Source organism: Hoplias malabaricus, chromosome 8 (genome assembly GCF_029633855.1).
Source record: "Hoplias malabaricus isolate fHopMal1 chromosome 8, fHopMal1.hap1, whole genome shotgun sequence".
NCBI classification, from domain to species: Eukaryota; Metazoa; Chordata; class Actinopteri; order Characiformes; family Erythrinidae; genus Hoplias; species Hoplias malabaricus.
This window is the reverse complement of record NC_089807.1, coordinates 13,100,457-13,125,693: the sequence shown is the minus strand read 5'-3', so window position 1 is coordinate 13,125,693 and position 25,237 is coordinate 13,100,457. Positions and strand designations below refer to the sequence as shown.

The 25,237-nt window shown below is 38.1% G+C and overlaps 1 protein-coding gene across 3 annotated transcripts in view; it reads right to left on the bottom strand.

Annotated features, from left to right (window-relative positions):
* Positions 1-24,635, bottom strand: part of myofl (myoferlin like) — a 33,454-nt gene extending 8,819 nt beyond the window's left edge. Inside the window, exons 1-35 of one of the 3 annotated variants that reach the window (XM_066678236.1) lie at positions 24,407-24,635; positions 23,934-23,989; positions 23,741-23,832; positions 19,448-19,556; positions 19,252-19,348; positions 18,329-18,507; positions 18,108-18,236; positions 14,948-15,010; positions 14,755-14,805; positions 14,455-14,485; positions 14,156-14,271; positions 13,409-13,535; positions 13,203-13,306; positions 11,220-11,288; positions 11,087-11,130; positions 10,881-10,963; positions 10,510-10,548; positions 10,296-10,420; positions 9,936-10,049; positions 9,619-9,796; positions 9,399-9,523; positions 8,889-8,998; positions 8,532-8,724; positions 7,983-8,138; positions 7,688-7,819; positions 6,084-6,247; positions 4,880-4,994; positions 4,404-4,506; positions 3,806-3,942; positions 3,046-3,210; positions 2,686-2,773; positions 2,181-2,258; positions 1,879-2,060; positions 1,529-1,687; positions 146-247 (exon numbers count right to left, since the gene is read on the bottom strand). In XM_066678236.1, coding sequence (XP_066534333.1) covers positions 146-247; positions 1,529-1,687; positions 1,879-2,060; positions 2,181-2,258; positions 2,686-2,773; positions 3,046-3,210; positions 3,806-3,942; positions 4,404-4,506; positions 4,880-4,994; positions 6,084-6,247; positions 7,688-7,819; positions 7,983-8,138; positions 8,532-8,724; positions 8,889-8,998; positions 9,399-9,523; positions 9,619-9,796; positions 9,936-10,049; positions 10,296-10,420; positions 10,510-10,548; positions 10,881-10,963; positions 11,087-11,130; positions 11,220-11,288; positions 13,203-13,306; positions 13,409-13,535; positions 14,156-14,271; positions 14,455-14,485; positions 14,755-14,805; positions 14,948-15,010; positions 18,108-18,236; positions 18,329-18,507; positions 19,252-19,348; positions 19,448-19,556; positions 23,741-23,832; positions 23,934-23,989; positions 24,407-24,494 — 3,903 coding nt within the window. In that variant the 5' untranslated portion in view covers positions 24,495-24,635. The remainder of the gene's footprint in view (positions 1-145; positions 248-1,528; positions 1,688-1,878; positions 2,061-2,180; positions 2,259-2,685; positions 2,774-3,045; positions 3,211-3,805; positions 3,943-4,403; positions 4,507-4,879; positions 4,995-6,083; positions 6,248-7,687; positions 7,820-7,982; positions 8,139-8,531; positions 8,725-8,888; positions 8,999-9,398; positions 9,524-9,618; positions 9,797-9,935; positions 10,050-10,295; positions 10,421-10,509; positions 10,549-10,880; positions 10,964-11,086; positions 11,131-11,219; positions 11,289-13,202; positions 13,307-13,408; positions 13,536-14,155; positions 14,272-14,454; positions 14,486-14,754; positions 14,806-14,947; positions 15,011-18,107; positions 18,237-18,328; positions 18,508-19,251; positions 19,349-19,447; positions 19,557-23,740; positions 23,833-23,933; positions 23,990-24,406) is intronic. The other 2 variants (XM_066678238.1, XM_066678237.1) reach the window with 2 other exon arrangements.
* Positions 24,636-25,237: the final 602 nt, after the last annotated feature.

Here is a 25,237-nt window from a genome sequence, read left to right as displayed (position 1 = left end):
CCACACACACACACACACACACACACACACACACACACACACACACACACACAGAGCTGAAGGAATGCTCAGTGTAGGTAATTAGGTAGCTGCCTCCTTCTTGCCTGCCATGTGAGGATGTGGATGATGTGCTTGACTGTTTTACCTCAATGGCAGTAAGCTGCACTACAGGCCTGATCCCCTGAGGCACCATATATAAATTCTCAGCTCTTCTGGGAGGAAGCAGGGGCATTTCAGACTCATTTGCCTGGACACAGAAGAACAAGACAAAAGCTTTCACCTGAAGTTAACAAAATCAGAACTAAACTGTTAACAAAAGTTTACACAGTGTCAAATGGTCAGAAGGTCCTGATGACTGGTTTCCATCTTAAAGGTCTAAAACAACTCAAGAAAAAGTCTTTCTACATTAACTTCCACTAAAAGTACATGTTTATTCCTTCTCCTGTAACAGTTCATTTATTTATTTATTTATTTATTTTTGAGCCACGTGTTCTGTTTTTCTGGGAATGATGAATCTTGAAAGTAACCCAAGAGTAACATTTTCTCTGTGTTCACACAACATACATCAAGTCAAATAGAATCAGATGTGGGCAGGATGCTTTTTCACACCATTTAAATACTGAAGGCATTAACATATTACTGAATTATACAAAGACAAAGTCATGACTGACCAGAGTCCTGCAGGAAACTTCATGATCAACTTCATACTACTACAGGAACACTTTTTTCAAATGTGTGTTTTATACACTCTTGCCCTAGAGTCGCTCGTAGTCTCTGGTCTGAGCACGTGAAGGCATTTATGACCCCACTGAGCCCCTATTAAAGGTTCAAACACCCCCCTTACCACCTTTCTCTAACAAGTATACCATACATATTAACAGATTAAACAAGTAACATACACACACACACACACACACACACACACACACACACACACACACACACACACACACACACACACACAAAATTGCTTTAAGGAGTGGATAACATGAATACTGTATAAATTACATTACAGGGCATGCACTGTGCAAATGGCTTAAGCAGATATTAAAGTTGTTAAAATGTATTTATCTTGTCACAACGTTCTGTCTGTAACTTTACAGTGCTTTAGAACTGAACATTATTATATACATATACATTAACACCTATAAGGTCATAGTGACTTGTTAAATTCAGGCATTTGTTAAAAAGCAGCATAATAATTAAATGAATATAATGAATGGTTAAATAGACTGGATAATGGATCTTGATCGTAAATGATACAAATAAGAACAGTTTTATTTATTCTATTATTTGTGCTTATTACTATATTACTATTTAAAAAGAAATAAATATTCACTGTGCAGATCAATCGCCTACATTTTTACTAAATATTTTTATTTTCTATGATAGCTAGACTTTGCCCAGTCCTGTACATGCAGAATTAACATGTATAATTCTTTATTAGCGCTTTAGCTCAGGCCATCGCTAGAATGACAACTAAATACAATAAGGTCCCTGCAGATGAAGGTCACTGATCATAACATACCTTATCTTTCAGCAACAGCTCGGCTGCCACCAACATCTCTCCAGCATTCCGGCCCTTCATGGTGACAGGAAACCAGAGCAGCTTTGGGGTCACTGGTGAGCTGGGATTTAGTTTTACCACTGGGGGACAGACGCACCTGCCCATAGCCTCATCTTTGCCCTGCAACACATCACTGAATGAACATAATTGTCTCATCCTGCCAAGTGCATTTTCTCACACTGTTATCTAATTAACGCTATCAGTAAATATTTCAGCGCTATTTTCAGCATTAGTGCCAACACCCATAGAAAGCATTTAAAAATGACACATTGGCAGATGTAAAAAAGTTGTAATAAAAAGTTAATCCATACCACTTGGTCACTGTCGAAAAGCTCTAGGACTATATTGGGCGGATTATAAGCTGTAGTCTGTGGCTCTCCATAGATTTCAATATCATTAAAAATGAGCGTCTGATCCCATGTGGGGTTGAGGCAGGCCTTAATGATCTCTGTGGTTTTGCTTACATGAAGAAAAGACACATGGCAGTAGGGATCTGTAGGAAAACCAAATGCAAATGACCTAACAACTACAGTGCTACGCACATACGTTACGACTCCATTAAAAGCAGTAGTACATTTTGCAATTCATTTGGAAGTTAAGGAAAATTCCTCACCTGAAAAGCTGTCTTTGTCCATTGGAAGAAGGTGTCTGGCTTGATACACATACACCCTAAGGTGGTAGGTGTAAGACTCTGAAAATATTAATAGCTATTTCAGAATATGTGAATTATCGCCAAAACATGTCTAATGTAAAATACTAATAATGAAAAATAGAGCTATTATTACATTATGATGCTTGAATCCTTCCTTCTCTTTCATGGCAAATTAACGTTTTTTAAAGTGCTTTTTTAAATACTGCAGGAGCAATATGGTTGCAATAATACACTTGTCGGCTGCACTCTAGAATTTTGCTAAAGGAATTCAAGTAATTTCATTATTTAATCAGGGCCATTCAGCATATGAATTGGCACCTCTAGCAGCTTTTTAATCTAGCTTATTTCATGCAGCCCACACTTCCTCAGAGGAAAGGGAGTGGTGTGTGGGACTTAGGGTAAATCAGCAGCAGGAATCTGTTACACAATACTTTAATTAAGTGGCATGAATCAATGCTGTACTTACTGCTGAAAATGCAGGAAACTGTGGGTGTGTTGGCACCAAAAAGCTTGGCTGCATCCTTCTTGCTTGTTTTTTCATCAATATCAACACCCTAAAAGGCAAAACCAATGAAATAAACTAGGTAAAATATAGCCAGGTGTTGCTGTTGTTAAAAAAACAAACAAATTCACTCATTAACTGTAACAGTTTCATCCTAATCAGGGTCACGCTGGGTAACAAGCCATCCCAGAACCACTGAGCACAAAGCAGGTTCACACCATGGTCAGTTTGTGCTATATTGATGGTTTTATAATATGGACGCAGTCAAATCTGATACATTTAGAATAATAATTATCATGAGAGCAGAATGGATAACATTCTCACCAGTGCCCCCTCCAGTTTGAAAATGGCTGAGGAGCCCACATTGTCAGCTGGGGCCATCCTCCTCCTCCAGCGTCTACGGCGAAATGTATCTGAGGACCGCTCCTTCCTGTGGAACTTCCAGCCAATCAGGGAAGAATATTCCCAGCCATCTCCTGATTCTTTCTTCTGTTGGGATTTTTTAGCATTAAAATGTATTCTTTGTTTAAAAAAAAAAGAAAAATCTCATGTCTAAAAAAAAATCAAGTTTGACTATGACCTAGATGATATTAAAATGTACACAGGGCTATTTTTCAGTATCTGATATTTTAAGTCATGCTGCAATTACAGAATCTGACGAGACAAAAAACATAAAAGACAACATGACTTATTCAAGCTTGTTAATTACAAGCAAATCACACCATCAAAGTAAAGGTTTGCATATAAAGCTGTGCATTACATTGGACTTGGAAATACCACATCAGATGGAAATATATATCTGTTCAGTCGCTCAGTTTAATAGCATACTCATTTCTATATATATTATTACTCTTATGTTAATACTACCACTTAGTCCATTTTGATTATAAGGTCTTTTGACTTGCAATGCTGTTCGCCTTCAGATTACAATCACTTTGTTTTCTTGTGACCTTGACACTGTTAGTGACAAACACAAACGTCAGCTGAACCACAGACACGAGAGACATGTCTGACACCATGAGCATGAATCACAGGTATATTAGGTCATAGGTTCTGAACAATGGCTGAATTATAAGTAATTTACCTCTAAGGTGGGGGCATTTGCCATCTTCTTACGGGGCCGTACAAGTCTCTTCCTGCGATGGACGTGGTACATCTTTTCTGCTGCGACCCAGGAGCTGGGCTTATCTTCTGGAGGAATAGTGATGCCATACTCCCAACCTGAAGTCAACCAACAAAAACACAACATACCCTTCAGCACCTTTCTTCTGTACAAGCACAGGCAAAAAACAATTTTTTTTCCATAAACAACAAGTGAGCATATCAGTAGGAACATAATGCACACGGCCTTTTATAGCAGCATTATTGATTTAAATTTAATTCTAAATGTAGCTCACTCAGACGTTAAGCTAGTTTATAAAACAATAAAGGCAGCGTAGAGAGATGTTTGTATTAATTTATTCATTGATTTTTTTAACCGCTTCATCCTATTCAGGGTTGTGGTGTGTTTAGAGCCTACGCAGAAGGAAGGAACACAAAAAATATACAACACTGAAATCTAGGGTCTTGTCATCAATCAGTTAAACTACGGTACCTCAATATATCAAACTAATTCAGTATAATATACAGTTTATATACAGAATTTTTATATACACAATTTTTCAGAAATGACATTCTCAAACCTTTCTCATCCACAGCTCTGTTGCTGTCAAAAGTCCATTCCCCCTCCCACTTCCAACCTGGAGGACATTCAATCTCCTGTGGACTCTGGGCCTTCTCTCCATTCTGCAAAGCACAAACACCACATCATTTTCACCCTGCACAACACTCTGCTTTTCACCATCCTCATCCAGCTGCTGAGTTCTGTTTAATTGCCTCAGCCATTGTTTGACAGCGAGCTCAAATTACAGCACCTGCTCTGTGTCGCGGACAACTAACATGGGAAAATTCAGAAGAGCATTGTGTCTAGACTGGAAGCCTGGATTTTTACAGTGGGCAGTTTTAGGGTTGTTATTGTTCAGATAAGAGTGTGGACACACATTACGGAGATAATAAACCCTGCTGGGTATGTATTGTTTTTCAGCACTTCTGCTTTGAAGTTTAATGACAGCGAGTACAGTGAAAGACAATCAGAGGTCTTATCCTGTGAGCTGCTTACCACGTCAGTGTAGGGCTCAGCCGCTGGCTTCCACTCTCCTCCAGGGAAGCGGCTCTCATTCTGAAACACCTCATCCACGAACTCTGTGTGCCCTGCATCAGCCTCTGTCAGAAGACTGATTTAAATGTAAATACACACACACACACACGCACGCACACACACAGAAGATTGATTTATAACTAAGGGGTCATACATATGCCCTGTTTTTATTATATCTACTCACACTTTCATAACAAAGTCTTGGACGACCAACATTTATTCACAAGAGCAAAATAGTAGAATCTATTTAAATGTTGTTGTTACTTGTTACTTTTATTACTTGTTACTTCCCTCTCTGTTACACAGCACTTTAAGTAATTGCAAACTCATCTGAAGCTCCCTATTAATAAGCTGAAACCCACGAATGTTGCCAGAGTACCATCATTGTAAGAGGATCATATTATAATAAAAACTGTGATTACAAATTCACAAATGCACATTCCTTTCCAAATTATTATGTACAGTTTCTATCTGCTTCTACCAATCTTCTACCAAGTCATTACATTTATGAATATGTATTTTATTCATTAATACATATATATAAATAAAATCATGTTTATGAGATTGTAACTACATAAACAGTACATAAAAATGCATTTGGACATATCTGCCACGCTTAAAATTGCATAGGTTTGTATAAGTAAACACTATTTTATTGATTTATAATTGAAGTTTAGCCTTGTTTGTTTGTGTGTGTGTGTGTTTAATTAAGCCAGGGAATTGTGTTTTTCTTTTCCAAGCACTGAAAATGTGACTCTATTGCACACACTCTTTCAAACACGCATTCATTTCCGACTGAGGCTTTTAATAGTGTGTAGCTGAGGGAGGGATGTGTGGGGTCAGAACAGGGCACTCACAGTGTGTTTATGATCTGAGCTGACTGTATAAACAAAGCAGAGTGAAAGAGACAGAGAGCCTGGTTGACTGAATGTGTAGGAACCTCATGCCAACTGCCCATTTAAGCCAACAGCCACCATTTCCTTTGATTGTAAGCTGAATAGTGCAAACGTCTCAGGGAGTTTTACAAGACCCTTGAACCCACACATATTCTTTTACAGGATGTTTCTAGCTGCAGAGTCATTATTCAAATATCACAATCAACAAATTCCTAATCACATGAAAGATCTGAAGGGTTAATGTGTAATCTGCAGTAAGTACAGCTCACCTTCGCTCTGGGTCTATGTACCATTCTCCCTCCCACTCCCAGCCGCGCGGGGGCAGAAAACACTCCTGCTTCAGCTTTATTTTCCCCGTCACGTCCGAGAACTTATGGCGGCCCACCAGGCCGGTAGTGCCCCACTTCCCAAATACCTGAGCCTGGTTCTCATACTGTAAGAGAGCAATCCCACAGAAAGCATACATTTTATTTGGATGATCCACTTTAGATTTGTAGGCGTTAACCCTCCTTGTTAATTATTTCTCACTCATACATTGACTTGTGACAATAGCTAATAAAACGTTATTTCACAATGTTCATGTCACATCTTGACACTTTCTGCTTTGTTTTCCCCTTTCTATTTGGCTCTCTCTTCCCTGTTTTCCTGTCTCTGCACATGGCTTTGTTTATGTTTCACTCTAGCTCCGCCTTTGTTCCGCCTCCTCATCGTTTCCCTTGTTATCCGTTTCAGCTGTTTCTTGTTAAGTTCATGTATTTAAGCCCTCTTCCCTCACTTCCTGGTATCGGTCATTTTGATTTTGTCTGTTTGATTTTCTCTCTTTGTTTGTTTCATGGTTTCATTGTGTTTGTTTCACGCTCACGTTTCTTCGTAGTGTTTCTCGTCTGTGGTTTCTCGTTCCTCGTTCATTCTCTTACTCCTTTCGTGACCCTTTAGTTCGTTTGTGTTTTGTAATGTGTGATCTCTAGCTTGCCCTGTTTCCTGCTCGTTAATGTTATTTCGTGTTTCTCGTCTAGTTCGTTTGTTTTGTTATTTCTTTATTAAAATTCCGTGTTGTAGCAAGTGTGTCCGCCTCCCTGAATCTACTCTTCACACCCCCGTGACAGTTCAATATGAACTATTGCATTAATGGACAATGAAACACATAATTGGATCTTAGTCAAGCAAACTGAAGTTTCATTACTACACTGTGAAAATATTTATTCAATTAAAGAACATTAAATCAATAAGTAACTCATTCGTTTTCTGTAAGTGCTTTTCCAGTTCAGGGTTGCGGTGGCCCTGGAGCCCACCCGAAATCACTGGGCGCAAGGCAGGAACACACCCAGAGGGGGCGCCAGTCACTCGCAGGGAGACACACACCCATGAACACTTTCGAGTCACCAATCCACCAATCAATGTGTGTTTTTGGACACAGGGAGGACACATCAAGTCACCAAGAGCGGGACCCGAACACACAACCTCCGGGTCCCTGGAGTTGCGTGACTGCGACACTTCCTGCTGTGCCACTGCAGTGTCATTATAGACAGGCATCAGCGGAGTTTCAAAAGCAGAAATCACCAAAATGTGTTCTAAAATCTGACATGTATTATAAATGTAGGGTCAGTTACCTGGACAGCAAACAAGTCTAATGGAGAATATATTTATCCATGTTTGTGAAATCATCCTGTAGTGCTTTTATTTGCAACACAATATCAGAATAATCTGAACACTGATGAAAGGATAAGCAATTATACTGATGTTAAACCTTTATTTATGCAAATACATCATATTTCAATGCAATCAGTGGAAAAATTCTGTTAAAATTGTGGATTCTACGTGCTTTCATTATTTTTGACATTAAATAAACTTGTAATAAACATGGGACTATTACCATTTCTGCAAAGACGCTGAATGATCCTTCTGCAAAGCTGTTGAACTTCTTTTCATGAGCTGACAGGCCCAGCCACACATTTACACGCAGCTGCACAGGAATCTTCACTCCTTTATTTTTATCCATTGGGTACTGGAAACAACATGTCAGAGAATAGACTGGGTACTGGCTTGCAAATTCAGGCAGGTATAATACCCATGGAGATATCACGAATGACATGTTTAATAACAGTGTATACAGTCAAATGAATGAAATACTGTTTACTGCAGAGTTTTACTAAAATTTTGCCCATTACCTGCATAAAGATGGTCTGTGTTTTGCCACAGTGTTTTCCAGTAGCCTGTTCATTGTGGGTGGAGAAGAGCACCTGGTTGGCTGGGATGCGAGCATAGGCTATACGCTTCTCTCCTCTCAGCATCCATATGATAATATCGGGCATACTGTTCTGAGGCTGCATCAGAAGACAAATATCTCTTTATGACCTCATTTATACAGTTCCTTTGGTAATATGCATTAGGAAACAATACAAATTCAAATATTAGATGGGTTCAGCCTTTTATAGACCACCAAGCTTGTAATAATGGCATGCATACCATACCAGAGACAACTGGAGGGCACATCAAAATAAAATTAAAGCAAATGATTCTAATGCTCTTTATATCTATGCTATTTTTATTTTTGCAAAAACTGCAAATTTTGAAGTTAACTGACAAAAGTACCACCCCATAAATACTACAAAGCTCCACGCACCCATTTTTTCCATTTGTGTTAATATTACTTTTAATCATCCAATAGTTACTAGAAATAATAGTTACAGCAGAATGAAAAATATAAATGTTGTAACCTCTTCTGCGATTTGTTGCAGGCGCTCTAGCCACTCCTCTATATCAGAGAGGGTGGCTTTAACATCAGTGGCCTCCTCCCTCAAGCGGTGGGCTGCGTCTCTGATGCCCACAATGGCTCTGTCTCGTAAGTTTTTGATTTGGATATCTAGAGCACTAAGGTTAGCCTTACCCTCCAGATCAGGTAACTGGAAACTGATAAAAACAATGGCAGAGTTTACAGCAACTGAATAACATCAATGGAAATGGATAAACAACCGGAATATGTAGTAGCATGCTACAATAGTTACCGGGAGTCACATAGTGATTAAACATGTTCTAGGTAAGTGATGATGAGGCTGGAGCTTCTGAGGTCTTACCTTGAGAGGTCTTCAATAAGCTGGTTGATGAGTTTCAGCCAGATTTCAGCTAAGCGTGTCTCAGGAACCTTCGCCAATATGGCTGTCTTCAGAGAGGTGACATTGGCTTGCTAGTGAAGATAAGCAGAACAGAAACTATCACACTGTTTTGTTATTTTGTGTAGGGTTGTAATCTATGGACTAAATTCCAGATTTGCAAAAATATTGTAACATTACAACATGTAGCATATTTTTGCTTCTTTCAACATAGAGCCATTGTTCACAGAAAATCAGGTATCTCCATTATTTCCTGATTTACATTTTTCTACAGTATTTGTGTACTTCATATTCAATTCTATTAAAATTTAACAGCCTTCTACTGAAAATATACAATTTTCAGATACATGTTTTTGGGTTTTTTGGACATCAATAATATTAAAAACACTAACTTGATGTGACTGCCCTTCAATATCTAATCAAAGCCATCATGATCATTTCAGTGATGTGAATAGAGTGCTGTTAAACACATACCAGTCTGTCAGCAATGAAGAGAATAATGTTCATTGAATCCAAACGGTGACTTATGTCCTCCCAGAAGGATGTGAGGATAACCACTGGCTTTGTGTTAGCCCAGGGCAAATAGTAGTAGCGATTTCCTGTGACAAAAGCACAGACAATAGGCTTTTAAACTTTGACTTGTGTAGCCAAACATGTAACACAATTATCCCAGAACCCGTAATAAGCCTCTCACCATCAAACACAGCACAGCTGTACTGAGTGGTAGAGGCCAGAGGCTTGCATGTGGAATCCATCTTGTTGCCATAGTTGCCAATGCTGACCTCAAACTGGATGGGTTCTCCAGGCTCCTGGAGCATGCAAGCACTGTGGAACACCGCACACAGAGAGTACTTCCTCTTCCGCTGGTATTTCTGCTCACAGAGGAACATTCAACAATACTTCTCACTCCAAATGAATGAAACTGTCTTAACATGATATGATAACATGGCTCAAAACATGTTTGGAGAAGTAGAAAAGTATGTTTGGAAAATCTGGACAACAGGCCATTACCTGTGCTACTAAAATGTCATCACTGGAGAGATCATCCACATTTTTTTCAACCTTTTCATCCAGCCGAGTGGAAAGTTCAATAAGAACCCTTCCTCTGTATGCCACCCCCTCACCCTGTGACACACACACAAACACGCACACACACACACGTGCGCTATTAGTCACCTTAACTACAGCCACAAATGTTGATTCTGAGTATGAGACCAAGCCTACCCATAAACCAATTATCTAAGAAATTATTGGTGTAATGTAAACAATAACTAATCTTAATATCATTTTAAGGTGAGCTATTGCAAACAGCTATTGCACTGGAACTGCACATTTAACAACTGCAAGTGTGAATTAATACATGCCATTTACCTTTCCCAAATTAAGCTCCTCATACTGGTCTGGAAGATCAGAGAATTCTCTTGGACTCCCATAAAGGTTTAGGTAACAAGGGCCAAAAGCTGGGAGAAACCCAACCTCAGTCCCAACTCTGTCTACTGAGGAGAATAAAGTTGCAGTTTAGAATCTAAACTAGTTATAATCCTCAAACTGTGTGATAAGTCTAGATAATGATATACTTAAATACCATCATTTCCTGGAAGATCTCCATTTTCAAGAGGCTCTGCTAAAGAAACCACATTTTAAAGATTAATTTCAGATTTAAAAACAAAACCGTGCCTCAAATGTACATAATATAAAAGAATTACCGTAAAAAGTAAGTCACATGACTTGCAGTAAATGTGTTAATGTAAAGTATGTAATGTATATTGAACCAATGTACACACAGGAGTCAAGCAAATTCAAAGCCATTTTTGGTAGTGCTTGATTATCACTGACACTTAAAGAACAGAGTAATTAAAAACTAAATCCAATTTCAAAAAGTATTGCCATGAGACAATTATTATTGTTTTGATGTGTCATCCATACCGTTTACCAGTTGCAAGGCAGAATCATTACCTTCAATTTCCCCACCAGAAGATGCTATTTTGGTCAAATCTAAGTAAGTGGTTCCTATAGCGTCATTGCTTGAGAAGCGGTCCCTGGCAAAAGGGAAGTATTGGGATAAAATTTAGTTAAATATTATGTAAGACAGAAGGAAGCTCTTCCCACAGGTCACATTTCAATTTGTAATAAAAACAAATATTGGTAAATCTGGAACTTACCAGTCAAACATAGTAAGTCTGATGCGCTCACACATTGACGGGAACTAACAAAAAGGACACAGATGTGATCATTTGGAATATATTGCAAATATAGTGCATTCAGTTGAGTGTCCTATATCATCAAGTTTCTTACCTTAACCTGCATGTTTACCAACTGGTTCCACTCAGGATTTGCATTCTTCTCAATGATTTTTGTGCACATCTTAAAAAGGATAGAAAAGTATCACAGTCAACAAAACAAAAAAGAAGTTACACTTCTCCCTCTCTTTTTTGTAAATTATTTTGTAACTGGTATTCATGACCATGGATAGTCAAAAGTGTGTAAGTCAGTCAAAAGTAATCTCTATTAGCTTCATGCTACCTTAAATACCCCAACTTTGGTTTGCAGTCTGGTCAAACTCTGCTATTTTTTTAGGTTTTCCTAACATACTACTCCGGCTCGTGATAATATTCAAACTCAATTCAAAATTAAATTCATCTGAAGACTCCAGTATTGATATTTGCAGCGGAAAAGAGGATAAAGCCAAGCCTTGCTATTTTTTGCTCGCAGAATGAATTTATAGGCTCCAAAATGCTGTACATGCATAGTATCATTATACTGTATTACCCAAACAAAAGAGTTTATTTATTATTCAAAAACAGACAAAATAAATTACAAGTAGGATGCAATCTTACATCCACGTTCTTATTTAAATGCTTTTAAATTTAAGTATGTTTTACATTGAATAAACATATAATTGAGATTCTTTAAATCAATAAAGCAAAAACTTTGTTGATCTAATAAATATCTAGAATTAATTTTAAAATAATAATAATAATAATAATAATAATAATAATAATAATTTACACACTGACACTAAAAATATGCAGTTGTAATGAATCCAACTTAATGCTTAAACTTAAATCTTTTATAATTTTAAAAACAATAAATACTTTTTTTATTTCTGCATTTACTAAGTAATATATTCCTGTAACACAACACCACATAACAAATAACACATGTAAACAAAGACATTGAAATGCTGCACCAAAGCTTCTTAAAGGCTAAGCACCAGCTATATGAAAGTGTCAAACAAATAAATACAGTGGAATTTGAGTTCCTCACTTGTGTTTATTGATAGTCAGAAAACATGTTATTTCTTACTAATTCAAGGAATAAGGTTTAAAAGACCGTTGCCCCCCCCCCCCCACCAACGGTGTTCGGAAACTCTAATAGGCGTCTTACCTGTGACGTAGATGGTGGACAACAACTCTAGAAGTTGCACTTAATTTAATGCAAAATGACAAAAAGGTGTGTTGTTTTTGGCTGCAATAATTCAATGTACAGTGGGACATCTGTGCACAAATGGCCCAAAGATCCCAAAATATCCAGAAAATGGACTAAATCTGTCAACTTTAAACGGTCACTCTAACGTTATCTGTAGTGCTCATTTCACTGGCGCTTTTCCAACAATATGGGCATGTAAGGAAACCAACGAAAGGTGTTCAAGAACCTCTGTAACATGGAGGTAAACAGGGTAAGTACACTTACTTCGCCTGTTTTAGTTGGTGTCAGTTAACGTTAGCTTGATTTTGGTGGCTCATTATACTAGGCTACGTATCACTAGTTGCATTACGGAGGTTTATAGTGTCGGACGAATTCGAGTTCGACTTCGATCACATTTACAAGAATAACGGTACCTCTAAATTTGACTTTAGCTTATTGCTAGGCTATTGTCATGAATAATGTTGGTTATTTAGCTAGCTAGATACTGTCATAACAGTCAGTCATAACGGTGTTTTACCGCGGCGTTGTTCAGCTGTTGTCCACCAGTGACGTCACGGTCGCGTTCAAGAATTTCCGTAGTGAGCTCGAGTTTTTCCGTCAATTTAATAAAATTGTCAGTTTTAAAGCAAATTAAGCTGCTATTTTCATTTTAATTCATACTTATATATGTCAGTAACTAAAATAATGTGAAATATTCATGGAGGTCCATTAAGTGGTGCTTAGCCTTTAAGCATTTCTAGTGAGAAGGGCATATATTGTACCTACAGAGAAACCTGTATGACCTGCGGTGACATGTGATGATAAATTCACTCACCATTTAGAAGTAAAATAAATCAGTCACAGGTTTACCTTCTTTCCTGCAAAGGTAATTTCTAAAAATGGATCCACAAGATTTTTTTTGTCTCCCTCTCCTCCAAACATGTGCTTGACTGACTGGGCAAAGGCGTCATCCACTAGACAATTGAACAAAACACACAGCAACCACAACGTCAGATCCACTGCAAATAGTTCTACAATGAGGCTGCTATTTGCTCACACTGTGATGGAGAGCTCACTCTGTGGCATGTCCTCTGCACGGTACACTTTGAGAGAGAGGGTGGCTGAGCGCAGCGTGACTCCAGCAGGCAGCAGCAGGTTGCTCTCAATGTCATCCTGTTCTTCATTCGGATCTTTCTTTTCCACCTACACATCCCAATTACAAATGAACGCAAAAGCTTGTCAAATGCCAAACATACAGAAAGTCATCACGTGAACACTGGCGTTACGTCAGTGACAACTGACAAACGTTTTGTGAAGACTGAATTACTACCTGCTACGTGCACACTTCTCACTCTGAGAAATTACATCGTCAGAGAGTGTTTTTCAAACTAATCCTTATCTGTCACAGCTGCAGCACACAGTCAATTACCAAAGAAACCTTTTGACACATTTTCTTGGCTGCACAATGTGAGTTCACAATTACCAAGTGTTGATTCAGAGTTCTCTCTTCTAAAAACCTAAATCTGGTAGAAGTCTGAATGTGCTTTTGAACTCGCTTTATGTAGTTACATATTTCAAATATATGTTCTCAAAATTCAGCCCCTGTCTCTAAGTAGTGAACAGGTTATTTGTACTGTTCTAAATGCTAATAACACAGTACCTACGCTAGAGTAATAACTCCAAAAACTGGGAAATGTAAGAGCACTCCTTTATCACCACTGTGATGAACACATAATGAAAACCTTTTATCATGCACACATGGTAATTTGGTCACCTTTATTATAAATAAATCAATAAACAGAAATGAATGTATGCAGACATACTGGAGGGTCATCTCCAGTTCCCATGATCATCATGCTGACTTTCAGATAACCTCGAGCTCCTGAGTTGGAGTCGTCTGAATCAGTCAGCAGCAGCCACCTTCTCAAAATGGCATGAGCTTCAAAGAGTAAAGCACAAAACATATTAAGCAGGTGTTTGATAAAGGGTTGACATTCCCAATGTAAAGTGATCTAATGAATGAAATAGCTTCTAAAATCCAGAAATTATGGTTTCTTTGCAAAAAATAACGCATTAGGAGTTACACTGCAAAGCAAATAGAATTTAATGGTGCTTCACATACCTGGCTCATCATAGATATAGCCCACATCCAGCTGTTCAGGAGAACAAAGTAATTCCATTGAAATTAGAAATGTTATTGACTACTGTAGTGTCTTTAGCTGTATTGTATTAACTGATATTTTGTTATCAAAAAAACATATGATAAACAGAGATATTTGTGTATTTAACATTATACTGGAGTTCAACAGTTGCTTCTGGGAAATTCAGAAGTATATGCTCCTGTATTATTTATTGAATTATAAGCCTAGAGTTTAAACTGTTAAAATATTAACAGGCAGAAAAAATGTATCACATATATTACCTTGAACTCCCCCAAAAGACTGTCTGATCTCAGGGAAAATGAGTTATAAACCTAGAAACACACAGAAGCCATTAACTTACCAAATCCAGGTTAATTTAAACAATGGCTTAGTTATGAAGACAATCAGAAATATCTGAAGAAAATCTTATACACTGAATTCTCAAATGTAAAAAATAAACAATGCATTTCTTACCCGGATATAGATGTTCTCATCAAAAAGCTCTGATGGCAACATGTTGATGTTGTAAAAGAAAATCTGTGGAAATAGGATTTACCATTAGAAAATGACAGTCAACCTTCTCTAAATCATCAGCTCTTTGACACAGTTCATAATACACAGTTTTTTCAGGCATAATTTAATTTGGGAACATCTCCGTGCAGCTTTCCATGTTTGAAAGTGCATGCAACAGCTTGTTGGAGATACATGTCTAAATGGTCTTTGAAAGTAGAATTAAGAGTGTGAGAGACAGTTTATTTGATCTGCCAACACCTATTATATTGATTAATATCACTAGGTATTTCATCCATGTGCATGGTGTCTATAGAGCTGCTTTGTGCTGTGTGTGTGGTGAGAGAAAGACATTTATCATCTGGCAAGAAGTGTTTCCTCTAAAAGTGTCCTTGCTTCATTTATTCAATAATAATTCTGTTAAAAATCTGACGTTTTGGTTAAAAATATGAAGCATGTTCATGCAAAAAAAGTGGATAAATAAGGGCTGTGTACATTTCTACAAGTTAGAAAACTTGTAGTGACCTGGAATGATGGCACAGGTGCAGCTAAACCTTCACTGTAACCACAATATCTAGTTGAATGTAGGTCTGGGACACTAATGACCTACTGATGAGTACATATTCCTGTACTTGTCTGTTCTCGCATAGGTGATTTACAGGCAGCTGTTTTCCTGTGTGGGATGGTGCATTGCAATTATATTTATAGAATGGACAGCACATAGGGAGTTACAAAACACAGTGTCTTGATACAAAATTCAAGGCTCAGCAGGGATGAGAGACTCACTTTAGCAGCTGGAAAAGGCCAAAAGTGTCAGAGAGGAAAGCAGAGAACCAACAGCATAGGCAAATGACAGAAAAAGAGTCGGTTACGCTGAGACTCGGAAAAATTAAAACTAAAAAAAAAAAAACATAATGACTGCATCAGTTAGGAAGATTCTAAATTACAAAGAAAATGTATTGCATTGTTTAACATTGGTCTTCAGTTATCTTTTTATTTAAAGAGTAAGCATTTTGGGCAGAAAATGGGAAATGAACCATTATCCATTTTTGCCGGACCAGCCTAGAAGAGGCATTTGCCCTTACTGACTGTAGTCAAGTGATTCTGCCCCTATCTGCCACACGGAAGCAACCTAAACGCAGAGGCCGAGCAAGTGACTGTGGTTTGGACGTGTTGTGTTTTGACTTTAATTAAGACGACACTGAATAGAAAAAAGAAGTCAAATGTAAATGCTAGGAAAAAATGGTTTCAGCAAAAAAAAGCACAATTACACACCAAATATAAACAGTGCTCAGAAAAGGAGAGGGACAAGCTCCCAGCAACATTAGAAAAAAATATACCATATTTAATACTGGAGCATATTTACAGTACAAGCCTCGTCACTGAACTATGAAGGTCAGAAATACAAAAACAAAATAATCATTCATTAATCGTAATCATGGTAAAATGTCCAATAAACCGTGATATTGATTTGCGCTCATAAGGCCCAGCACTAGTTCAAGGGGTCAGAAAGTTGAGAACTGAATTGGGACACCCCCCGCCGCTTCAGCTCTGTAGGTCCACCATCCACTGCTGTGTGCAGCTCAGTGTTTTACTGAAGCCTCAGACAGAAATGTGTTGAGGTAATATTTATTATAGTCTCTTCTTTATGTTTGGAGAATGTATCTGTGACCCAGCCTTTTGTTTTCTACAATATATTTAACAAGCAGGAAGTCATCTTCTCTGTCCCTATGACACTGACACATCCCACTGTTACTGACTTTCTGATGAGTAAATTACATCTGCACACTTTTTTGTTTAACTTCACATGACAACGGACAGATTATTAAAGCCAGAATACCAGAGCGAGGTGTTGCTCAAAATAAATGGGTGCTGTGACTTTGTTACAGAACTGGTTTATCAGTCAGACCCTTATAAAAATGTAAATCAGTACATAGATATCTAGTTCAAGCGATGCCCTGTTCCTTTATCAAGTAACAAGTAATTATTTGTATGTAGTACAGATTACTTAGGTGATAAAATGTTAAGGCACTTGGTTTAGAAATGTTCAAAAACTTAAATGTTAAAATGTTATCTTGTTGCTTTTTAGTAAACGAGTTGCTTTAATGTCATCTCAACACTGTGCTTCAGTTTTGTAGCTTTGTATGAACAGAAAATAACAAATAATGATCATACACACACTGTCAGCCACTGTCAAGATAAACTATTTTAATAGTTTGTTATTATTTGTTATTACTGTAAACAAAGACATTGATATGAAGCACCAAATCTTCTCTAGACCTTCCAATGACAAGGGTATGTAACCAACAGCATAAGGAAATGACAGAAAAAGTGTCAGTTAAACTAAAAAAACATGATGTATTTTGGGCTTTCTTGTTTCTGAAATGTCAGAAAAACCTCTGTGAAAATGGCTATATGGCTAATGGCAGTCCGGCTAAACTAGGCTTGCCTAGTTTCTTTTTGCTCTTGTTTTTTTTAATCAGGCAACAGGAAACAACCCTTTTATCTAATTTCTGAAACAAGAAAATCACAAGGAAAAAAAATATGACATTTGTTTTCTGGGGCTGTGGTCAGAACAACTCAAGGTGCTTTCACTTTGTATGTTTCCACTGCTTTTACTGTTCATAAGCTAATCAGGAAGGCTCTGGACATGGCAAAATGAAGTCTATATTTCACAGCATTATCTGCCGCTATGTCACATGATTATGTGGAGGTAAGGGGGTGAAGAGTCAAGTCCAACATTGAGCGTCTGGGAGTTAGGATCAACACTTAACAAATTATTCAGAGGGTAAAAACACTCAGTCTCAGTTTATGAATGTGTTATGCAGCTCACTTTGTACTTTGGCAGGATTTGGCATTTTTTATATGTGCATCATATATCACTATAATCTTAACCAGCTGTAAACAATGGATTAAACATGACACTATCCTTATTCTGTGTGTTTATCTGAGGCTCTGATACAGTCCTGGTTAAAAAATAGACAGCAGTTCTGTGAACAACCCCAGAAAACATACATTCACATCCCATCTGGGACAATAAATCATTTGCGCATTTTTTAAAAAGACTACCTTCTACATTATGAAACAAGTCTAGAAGAACAAGGGTCTGTGGAAACCACTGTACCTCATCAAAGAATGGGTTATTTCCTCTCCTGATCCTTGTCCTGTGAGTCTGTCCACAGACTCTCACTTTGACCACGGGTTTGATGTTATTGCCAGTCAACTGCCGACCCTCAATGATTCTAATCCGTATCTATCAAACAACCACGGAGATAAGTCAGGGTTCTTGACAAGACTTTTAGCATAACACAAAAGCAAAACCTGAACTGTAAAGAAAAGACATACCTGGAAATCCTGGAGTTTGTTAGTTAAAGCTTTTTGCCTCTTCCGACCTGTGCGGATCATCTTTTGGGGGGGTTTTCCTGGCTTTCCGGGTGCAGAGGGCTCTCCAGGAGCTCTCGGATCTCCCCAGTCTCCAGTTTCTTCATCACCATCGGTGCCATCCTTTCCAGCAGGGGACACCGCTAGAGGGGGAACAAAATACAGTTATTTACTGTATGAAGATCGACCCCAGAGTGCCCCAAGAACTGTCTGTACATATTTAATAAATCATTAACAAAAATTGTACTGTGTACCTTTGTATGAAATTAGCCCTAGTAGATGTGGTTTTTAGATACTAAACACTTCAGGAAATGTGTTTTGCATCAACGACACCGCGTGTTATTTTTGTTAATAAATAAAGACATAAATTAATAAAGGAATTAATTAATAACTAAAACATAAATAAATAGTCAATCAATAATACTGCTGTTAATTATGCTGGAGTCTGACTAACAAAAATAACCAGACCAGTGTTATTCTCATTGGAAATATCATAGTTGCATCCTATGACATGGAGTCATTTGGCCCTTAGTGTTTTTCCCCATGTGTTCTCTCTCACTGATTTGCATCAGTTATTTCCATATTATATGAAAGCACACTGGCTCGGTGTAAAGAAGGCAGCATTAGCTCTTTCTCTTGCAGCAAAATCCAGCTCCAGTGATCCAGGCCAGCACAAACAAATGTAAACAGATCATGAGCAGATAAAACAAAACAAAGATACCATCTAAGGTGTGGGCAATTCCTCTAAGCAACGGGAAAATACTTCCAATTAAAAGCATTTCTCAGTACTTTTTGTGCAAAGTGAACTAGAATTTCAAGCAAATCAAAATTCCTGAGAAAGCCAGTAGTAACATGCCTAAAGGGAAAAACAATCTTTAATCAGTGACCTGCTTCTCCAGCGGATACTTCTCCATCAACTTGTCCACTGGGATTAGGAAGCGCACTGGCAGGAGGCTCATATCCAATGACTAAATTAATTGTTGCCTGAAACCAGAAATGTGTAGATACATACTTGCATAGGTTTGGTGCTAATCAGAAGGTGTATATTTGTTTAAGACTGCTTTTATTATCAAGCGTACGTACCCCTGTATCTTGCTTCTTTTCATTGGCAAGGGGGATGTTCCTCGAAGGCAGAGATCTGGCTTGCCCACTGGCCAGCTCCCGGAGGAAGATTTTTGCTGAGCCAATAGGTCTGTAAAACACGATAATAAGAGATTATGCAAATTTTACAACAAATCTGAGCCTTACTCACACACAACAAACTCTCTTAATACTCTGAATAAGTTAAAACAAGTTTAAAAGATTCCCATCAAGAATGTTTTTTTTCCATCTTTCTTTGTTTCTGGGTGCAGTTTGTCAGAATTTTGACACAGTATCTTATAGTAATCACTCATTATTTCAAAACCGTGACTTATAAAATAAACATATTTTTGAAATATTGACATAAGACCTCAAAGTAATATTGTATTATGTTGAGGCAATACATTTGTTTCTCAAAACTCTTCCTTTATTTTAAAAGGAAGTAAGTAATTATTTAAAAATAATAATCAGTTCCAGATGGTATGCCAAAACTTCAGTCTTGATATGGACATTTGTAATTGTTTTTTACTCAACCTGGCAAGAAAGCGCTCTGACAAGATGGTCTTGCTCTTGATCAAATGTTATGATAACATGTAGTTCTGGGTTATAAAACGATATCGAAATGTTTCGTGACTAATTTTTGCTCGATAACGACAATAAGCTTTGGGTTATAGAGCTTAATAAATATTAATTTCTATTCTTCACTAAAATACTCTAAAATCAGGAAAAAAAAGTGTTTTCCCGTTTGCGAGAGCACTGTTCGCTGTCTGACGTGGTTTTTCTCACATGATTTTCTCAACTCATTTTCATTGGATCCGACACCATAAATCATGCTGCTTCTCTTAAATAAACACTCCCAAGGATGGAATTTTTCCACCTTTCATTCATTCTGAGTAAGCTCCAGACCCACCGCAACCCTGAACTGGATAAACAGTTAAAGGCAATGAATGAATTTCAAAACTGATAACGTTCGGTCTTTCACTCCCACTATTACAAGCACTGTTCTAAGCCTTCTAATTAGTTAAGTGCAATATGTTTACAGTTCAGCACTCTCTCTCAAACACTTCTTAATCTATCAGATTACTCTTTCTGCTTCTTTAAACACTTCAGGTGGTAATGCCCTAAGAATGTTTTCATGACACAAGACATAGTTCGAAAACTCGCTCCCTAGACAGCTAGAGATAGTCTCCAACCTAGTTTTACCGGTTAATTTTACCGACTAATAAATAAAGATTTTAAATAATGTGTGCTGTTGATTTAACAAATTCATGCAATCAAGGAAAATCTGAACAAAACATTGTTCTTCAACTCACATCTACTACTTTATAGAAAAAAATATCTTACAATTCTTATTTGTTTATATATATTTTTTTTTTAATTTACTGTGATTATATATAACTTATAACATATATAACTGTATATATAAAGGCATTAGTTTAAATATATATAATTATCTTACGAGCCTATCATTACGTACAGTAATGAACATTTGGTGTATTCAATCTACATTTTTAGAAGTATGTTCTTTGTTACAGTGTGACAAAATGCTAATATTGTGGTAAATAAGGAGTATAGAAAAACTTTTCGAGATAACGTTTTAGGCCATATCGCCCAGCTCTACTAACATACCAGGATTCCATCTTGCTGACAGTGCATTAAAATTATACAATATTACATTAAGAATACTAAATATATATTCGCGGTGTGTTTTTGTTCTTTAAAGGTTTGGTTCGCTTCCACACAAACTGGCCATATTTAGTTTCACTTCCCCCTTCCCAGCCACCTGCATCACAGTGTCTTAAGGTCACTCACTGGCTGCTAATGGACACCTTTAAAACTCATGGACTCTAATTTCGCAATAACAGTTAGTCACAGTGACACAGCCCTGGCAGATGTAAGTGTAGTGGGAGCTCAATGTGTTTCATCATTTCAGCTTTAATAAGGTCATGAAGACGTTCTTAAACAAAGAAGAAAATAAATAAGGCTCTATTTTTTTCGTTAATGCTACACTGATGCAGGTCAACACGAAGCTTGCTTTGAATATGTATGTGCCAGTGTGTGTTGATAAACAAAGCAGAGGGAGAAACAAAAGGAAACATCCTTGTTCCTTTGCAGAGACTTCCGTAGAGCAGAAGATGGGCCTGCGCAGGGGATGTAGGGTAACGTGAGGCTGGGAGTAATTACCCTAAACATCAGTTCCAGGCAGAGAAAAGCACAGACAGCAGCATGAGAGGGCGGAGCCTTGAACTGGGGACTATAGCAAACTCTGGAGCTGCCCATTTTTTAAATCTGTGCCATCAATCAATGTCGAAAAAGGCTCAGAAGTCATTAACAAAACACGTCTGTTTACAATCTAGACGACTCCCTGGTTAAGTCTGACATTTTGGAAAAAGCAAAGGTGAAACAAAGGAATGATGAAGATATTTGTTATGCAATTTTGTACAAATCTTAAAGCCAATCAGGGCTCTGATTCAAGTTCTCTTTTGCTGTGTCACTTCTGCATCTCTCTGACCACAATCCTGTTTCAGAGGGAAATAGGCTATGTGCATTATGATAGATTTTGCAACAGGATTACTGTTCAGGAGTACACATTAGGAGTGCTTTAACAAACACCTTCAGAAGGTGAGTTTATACGTTATTAATATGTTTGGGGAATTTGAAACTCTTAACTCATGTGTAGCAGGGAACCCACCCCACACACACACAAACATACAAAGCCATAGCACCCAGGGAACATTTGGTGCCTTGTTCAAGGGCACTTCATCCATGGATGTAGGTTCAGGAGAAAGCACAGTTCCTTTACTCTCCCTCCCCATTTTCTCCTGCCAGTCTTGAGGATTGAACCAGTGATTTGTGAGCCCACCTCTCTAACATTTAGGCCAACGCTGCCCCAAGTAAGAGCGTGTAGCTAAATGATTCTGATTTGTCCTGATTGTTTTTCACTTTGTGGTTTACAGCCCATGGCACATTCCACATTCTAGAGCATGAATAACTATAAACAGCAGGTTCTACATTACAAGACTCCAATCACAGTTCTCTTTGTATCGGCAGAGCTGAGTGCATTTCCGAATCTTCATTGGTTGAGGTGTTCAGAACACACACCAGAACTTAGGAAAGTATGTTCTTTTACTAAAAATATACGCAGAAGGGATTGCTAATTACAAAGGCAAACCTTTTTTTCTCTTCTGTACATTTTAACAGCCTTTTTTTCAGCTGTGAAGCAGATGTTCATTCGTCACACTTCAAGTCGGCGACAAATTCCATTCTGAAGATATTTTTAGATTGTTTGTAAAGCAAAATGAAGTTCAAGTGGTCTTGTCTTATAAGCAATGAGTCACATCTTAAGAAAACAGAAAGCTCAAATATCTCTCAGAGGACCTCTCTAGAACAGACTTTAAGATGATTACAAAGATACTGAACTTTCTAAACAATATGTTTACCCCAACATTATAGGGGAGGACAGGCAGTTTCCAATTGGTTTCTGAAATTAACTAAACATCTCCTAGTAACAAGTCTTTACATGCACCAACACAGTACTTACTGTGTGCTGCAAAGGTTAGTCACTGCCCACAGATAATGGAAAAAACCTGCAGTGTGTGCTGTCTCTCCAGAAGATAGATCTTGAGAATGAGTCAATGTGGAAAGCTCATTACAGGAACCAACTTTTTTTGGGCTAGAAATTCCTCCACAGTGAATAGCCCTCCCCTCCAAACAGCACTGCCAAACCAGGGCAACTGTAATTTTACTTCCTTTGTGAAAGAAGGATGTAATCAGGCACAGCTTTTCACTGTGAGTCTTATATCAAGGCTTATGTCCAGGCTGAGGAAAAAGTAGGACCTTTTATCTTAAAGAGAAGTGCAGTACAGAAGCCTGTGCTGTGTCTGTTAAATTATGCCTAAAGGATGACACAAGCTCTCCTCTTACACAGCACGACAAGTACAGACATGGTGCATGGGTGTGTCCGTGGGCCATGGCTGTGCAGGTTCTGGATCCTGAGAAACTGATATTAGAAACTCAGCTTCTTATTTAAATTGCTTTAATTCAAAGGACAAACAGAAAGCCCTAAAAGCAAAAGACATATCAACAGCCCAGAGGTCCAGACTTTTGCTCTCAGCAGATAATAAGCATGTGTATAATGACAGAGTTTCACATGAAGCTTCATGGCTCGTGCCAAACTACATACCAAAAAAAGAATGCCTGTCTAGACCCAGCTGTGACGTTACATGTTCATTATTGTGATTGTACATGTGAGTATATGCTTCCCCTGTAGAACAGAACTGAATGTAATGTACATACTTGTCCTTGCCGATGGTCTCATAGTCTTTAACAACCACCTCAATGAAGGATGAAGAGTCCAGTGGTGAGCCTTTCAAATCAAACTCAATTACCTAAAGTAAGCAAAAGCAGAGACAAATAGTTCTTATAATATAACCGTTAACGATTATGTATCTTCAGTGAAGAATGCATTGTAAATCATCACCGCACTGACCTCATTCCACACTGGGTTTAGCTCATTGGAAATGGCCTTTGTTTTCTTTTTTTCTCCTGAAAGAGTTGAAGCAAATTAACACAGACCTGTAGTTCTTCAGCCTGCAGTTCTTACTTTACTCAGTCAGTACAAAAAGAATAGAAAGAAAAGAAAGAAAAAAGTTCAAAATCCACTGTTCACAAAACTGAATTCTGGGAGAATTGGTTTTCCATCCATTCCAGTCCTTATAAGGATATATAATGCTCATCACAGAGCAGAGGCAAAATGCAGAAAAAGTGAACGGAAAGAAGTCAAAAACACAGTAAATTGCATATTTTCCACAAATAGAACTTAAATATAATAAGTTTCATATTATTCTCCCCGTTTTTAGACAGAAGCTCATTCGCGAGACTAATCCTTACTATATTCTTTACAGAGAGAGAGAGAGAGAGAGAGAGAGAGTCGAGCAGTGAATGTGTTTTGACCAAACTCACCTTTAAAAATGACTCCTGCTATGGGGTCCGGATTGCCAATGGTCTTTTTGGGAATCCCTTTAGCACTCTCAACTATCACCTTCAGCATGTTGCGAGTGTTGGGGGTGAATTCTGTGGAGAATAAACCCCGTCTTCATGAGTTAGGGTCAGAACCGAAGTCCGCCAGCCGAAGAGAGGTGGTGGAGGAGAGGAGGAGGGAACGGTTAGTGATAAAGCGCAGATTTGTGGAAAACGGAATAAACTCCAGCGTCCACCCTTTCAGCCAAATTCCTCCTGAACAGACTCGTTACGTTATCACCTCTTCATAACGCACGGAGTCCGGGAGGCAGGGATTATTCAATGTTTATGTTTCAATTAGCGAGTTCTGTATGGAAAAGTACGCTTTTCCATCACCGACTACTATAGACCAGTACAAATAAGATGAGATGTAGTAACGTGTACATCTGGCTGCTGTTTTGTGTTTGCGTAAACTTTAAAAAATAGTTAATATAACCGTCGTCTGTTGCACTGAAGCCACGCGTTAGAACTGAGTTCCCCAGTGTTGCAGCGACACCTAGTGGACTTTAAGGCCTACACGCCTTAGAAACATTCCACCACCCTGGTGCGGGGGAGTTCAGGTAATTCTACACCTGTTTAATTATTCAGACCCTGCGTCCGTAGACGATACCTTTTCTTAAAGTGCTTCAGCACCACCCAGTGGACATGAGGACAGTGTTCATAAGCACATTGGCTCTGCATAGTGGGTAACAACAAAGCTTTCTATGGTTTGATTCCCAGCTTGGGTAACATACTGTGATGTACCTGTAAGAGTCAGAGGGTTCGATTCCTACC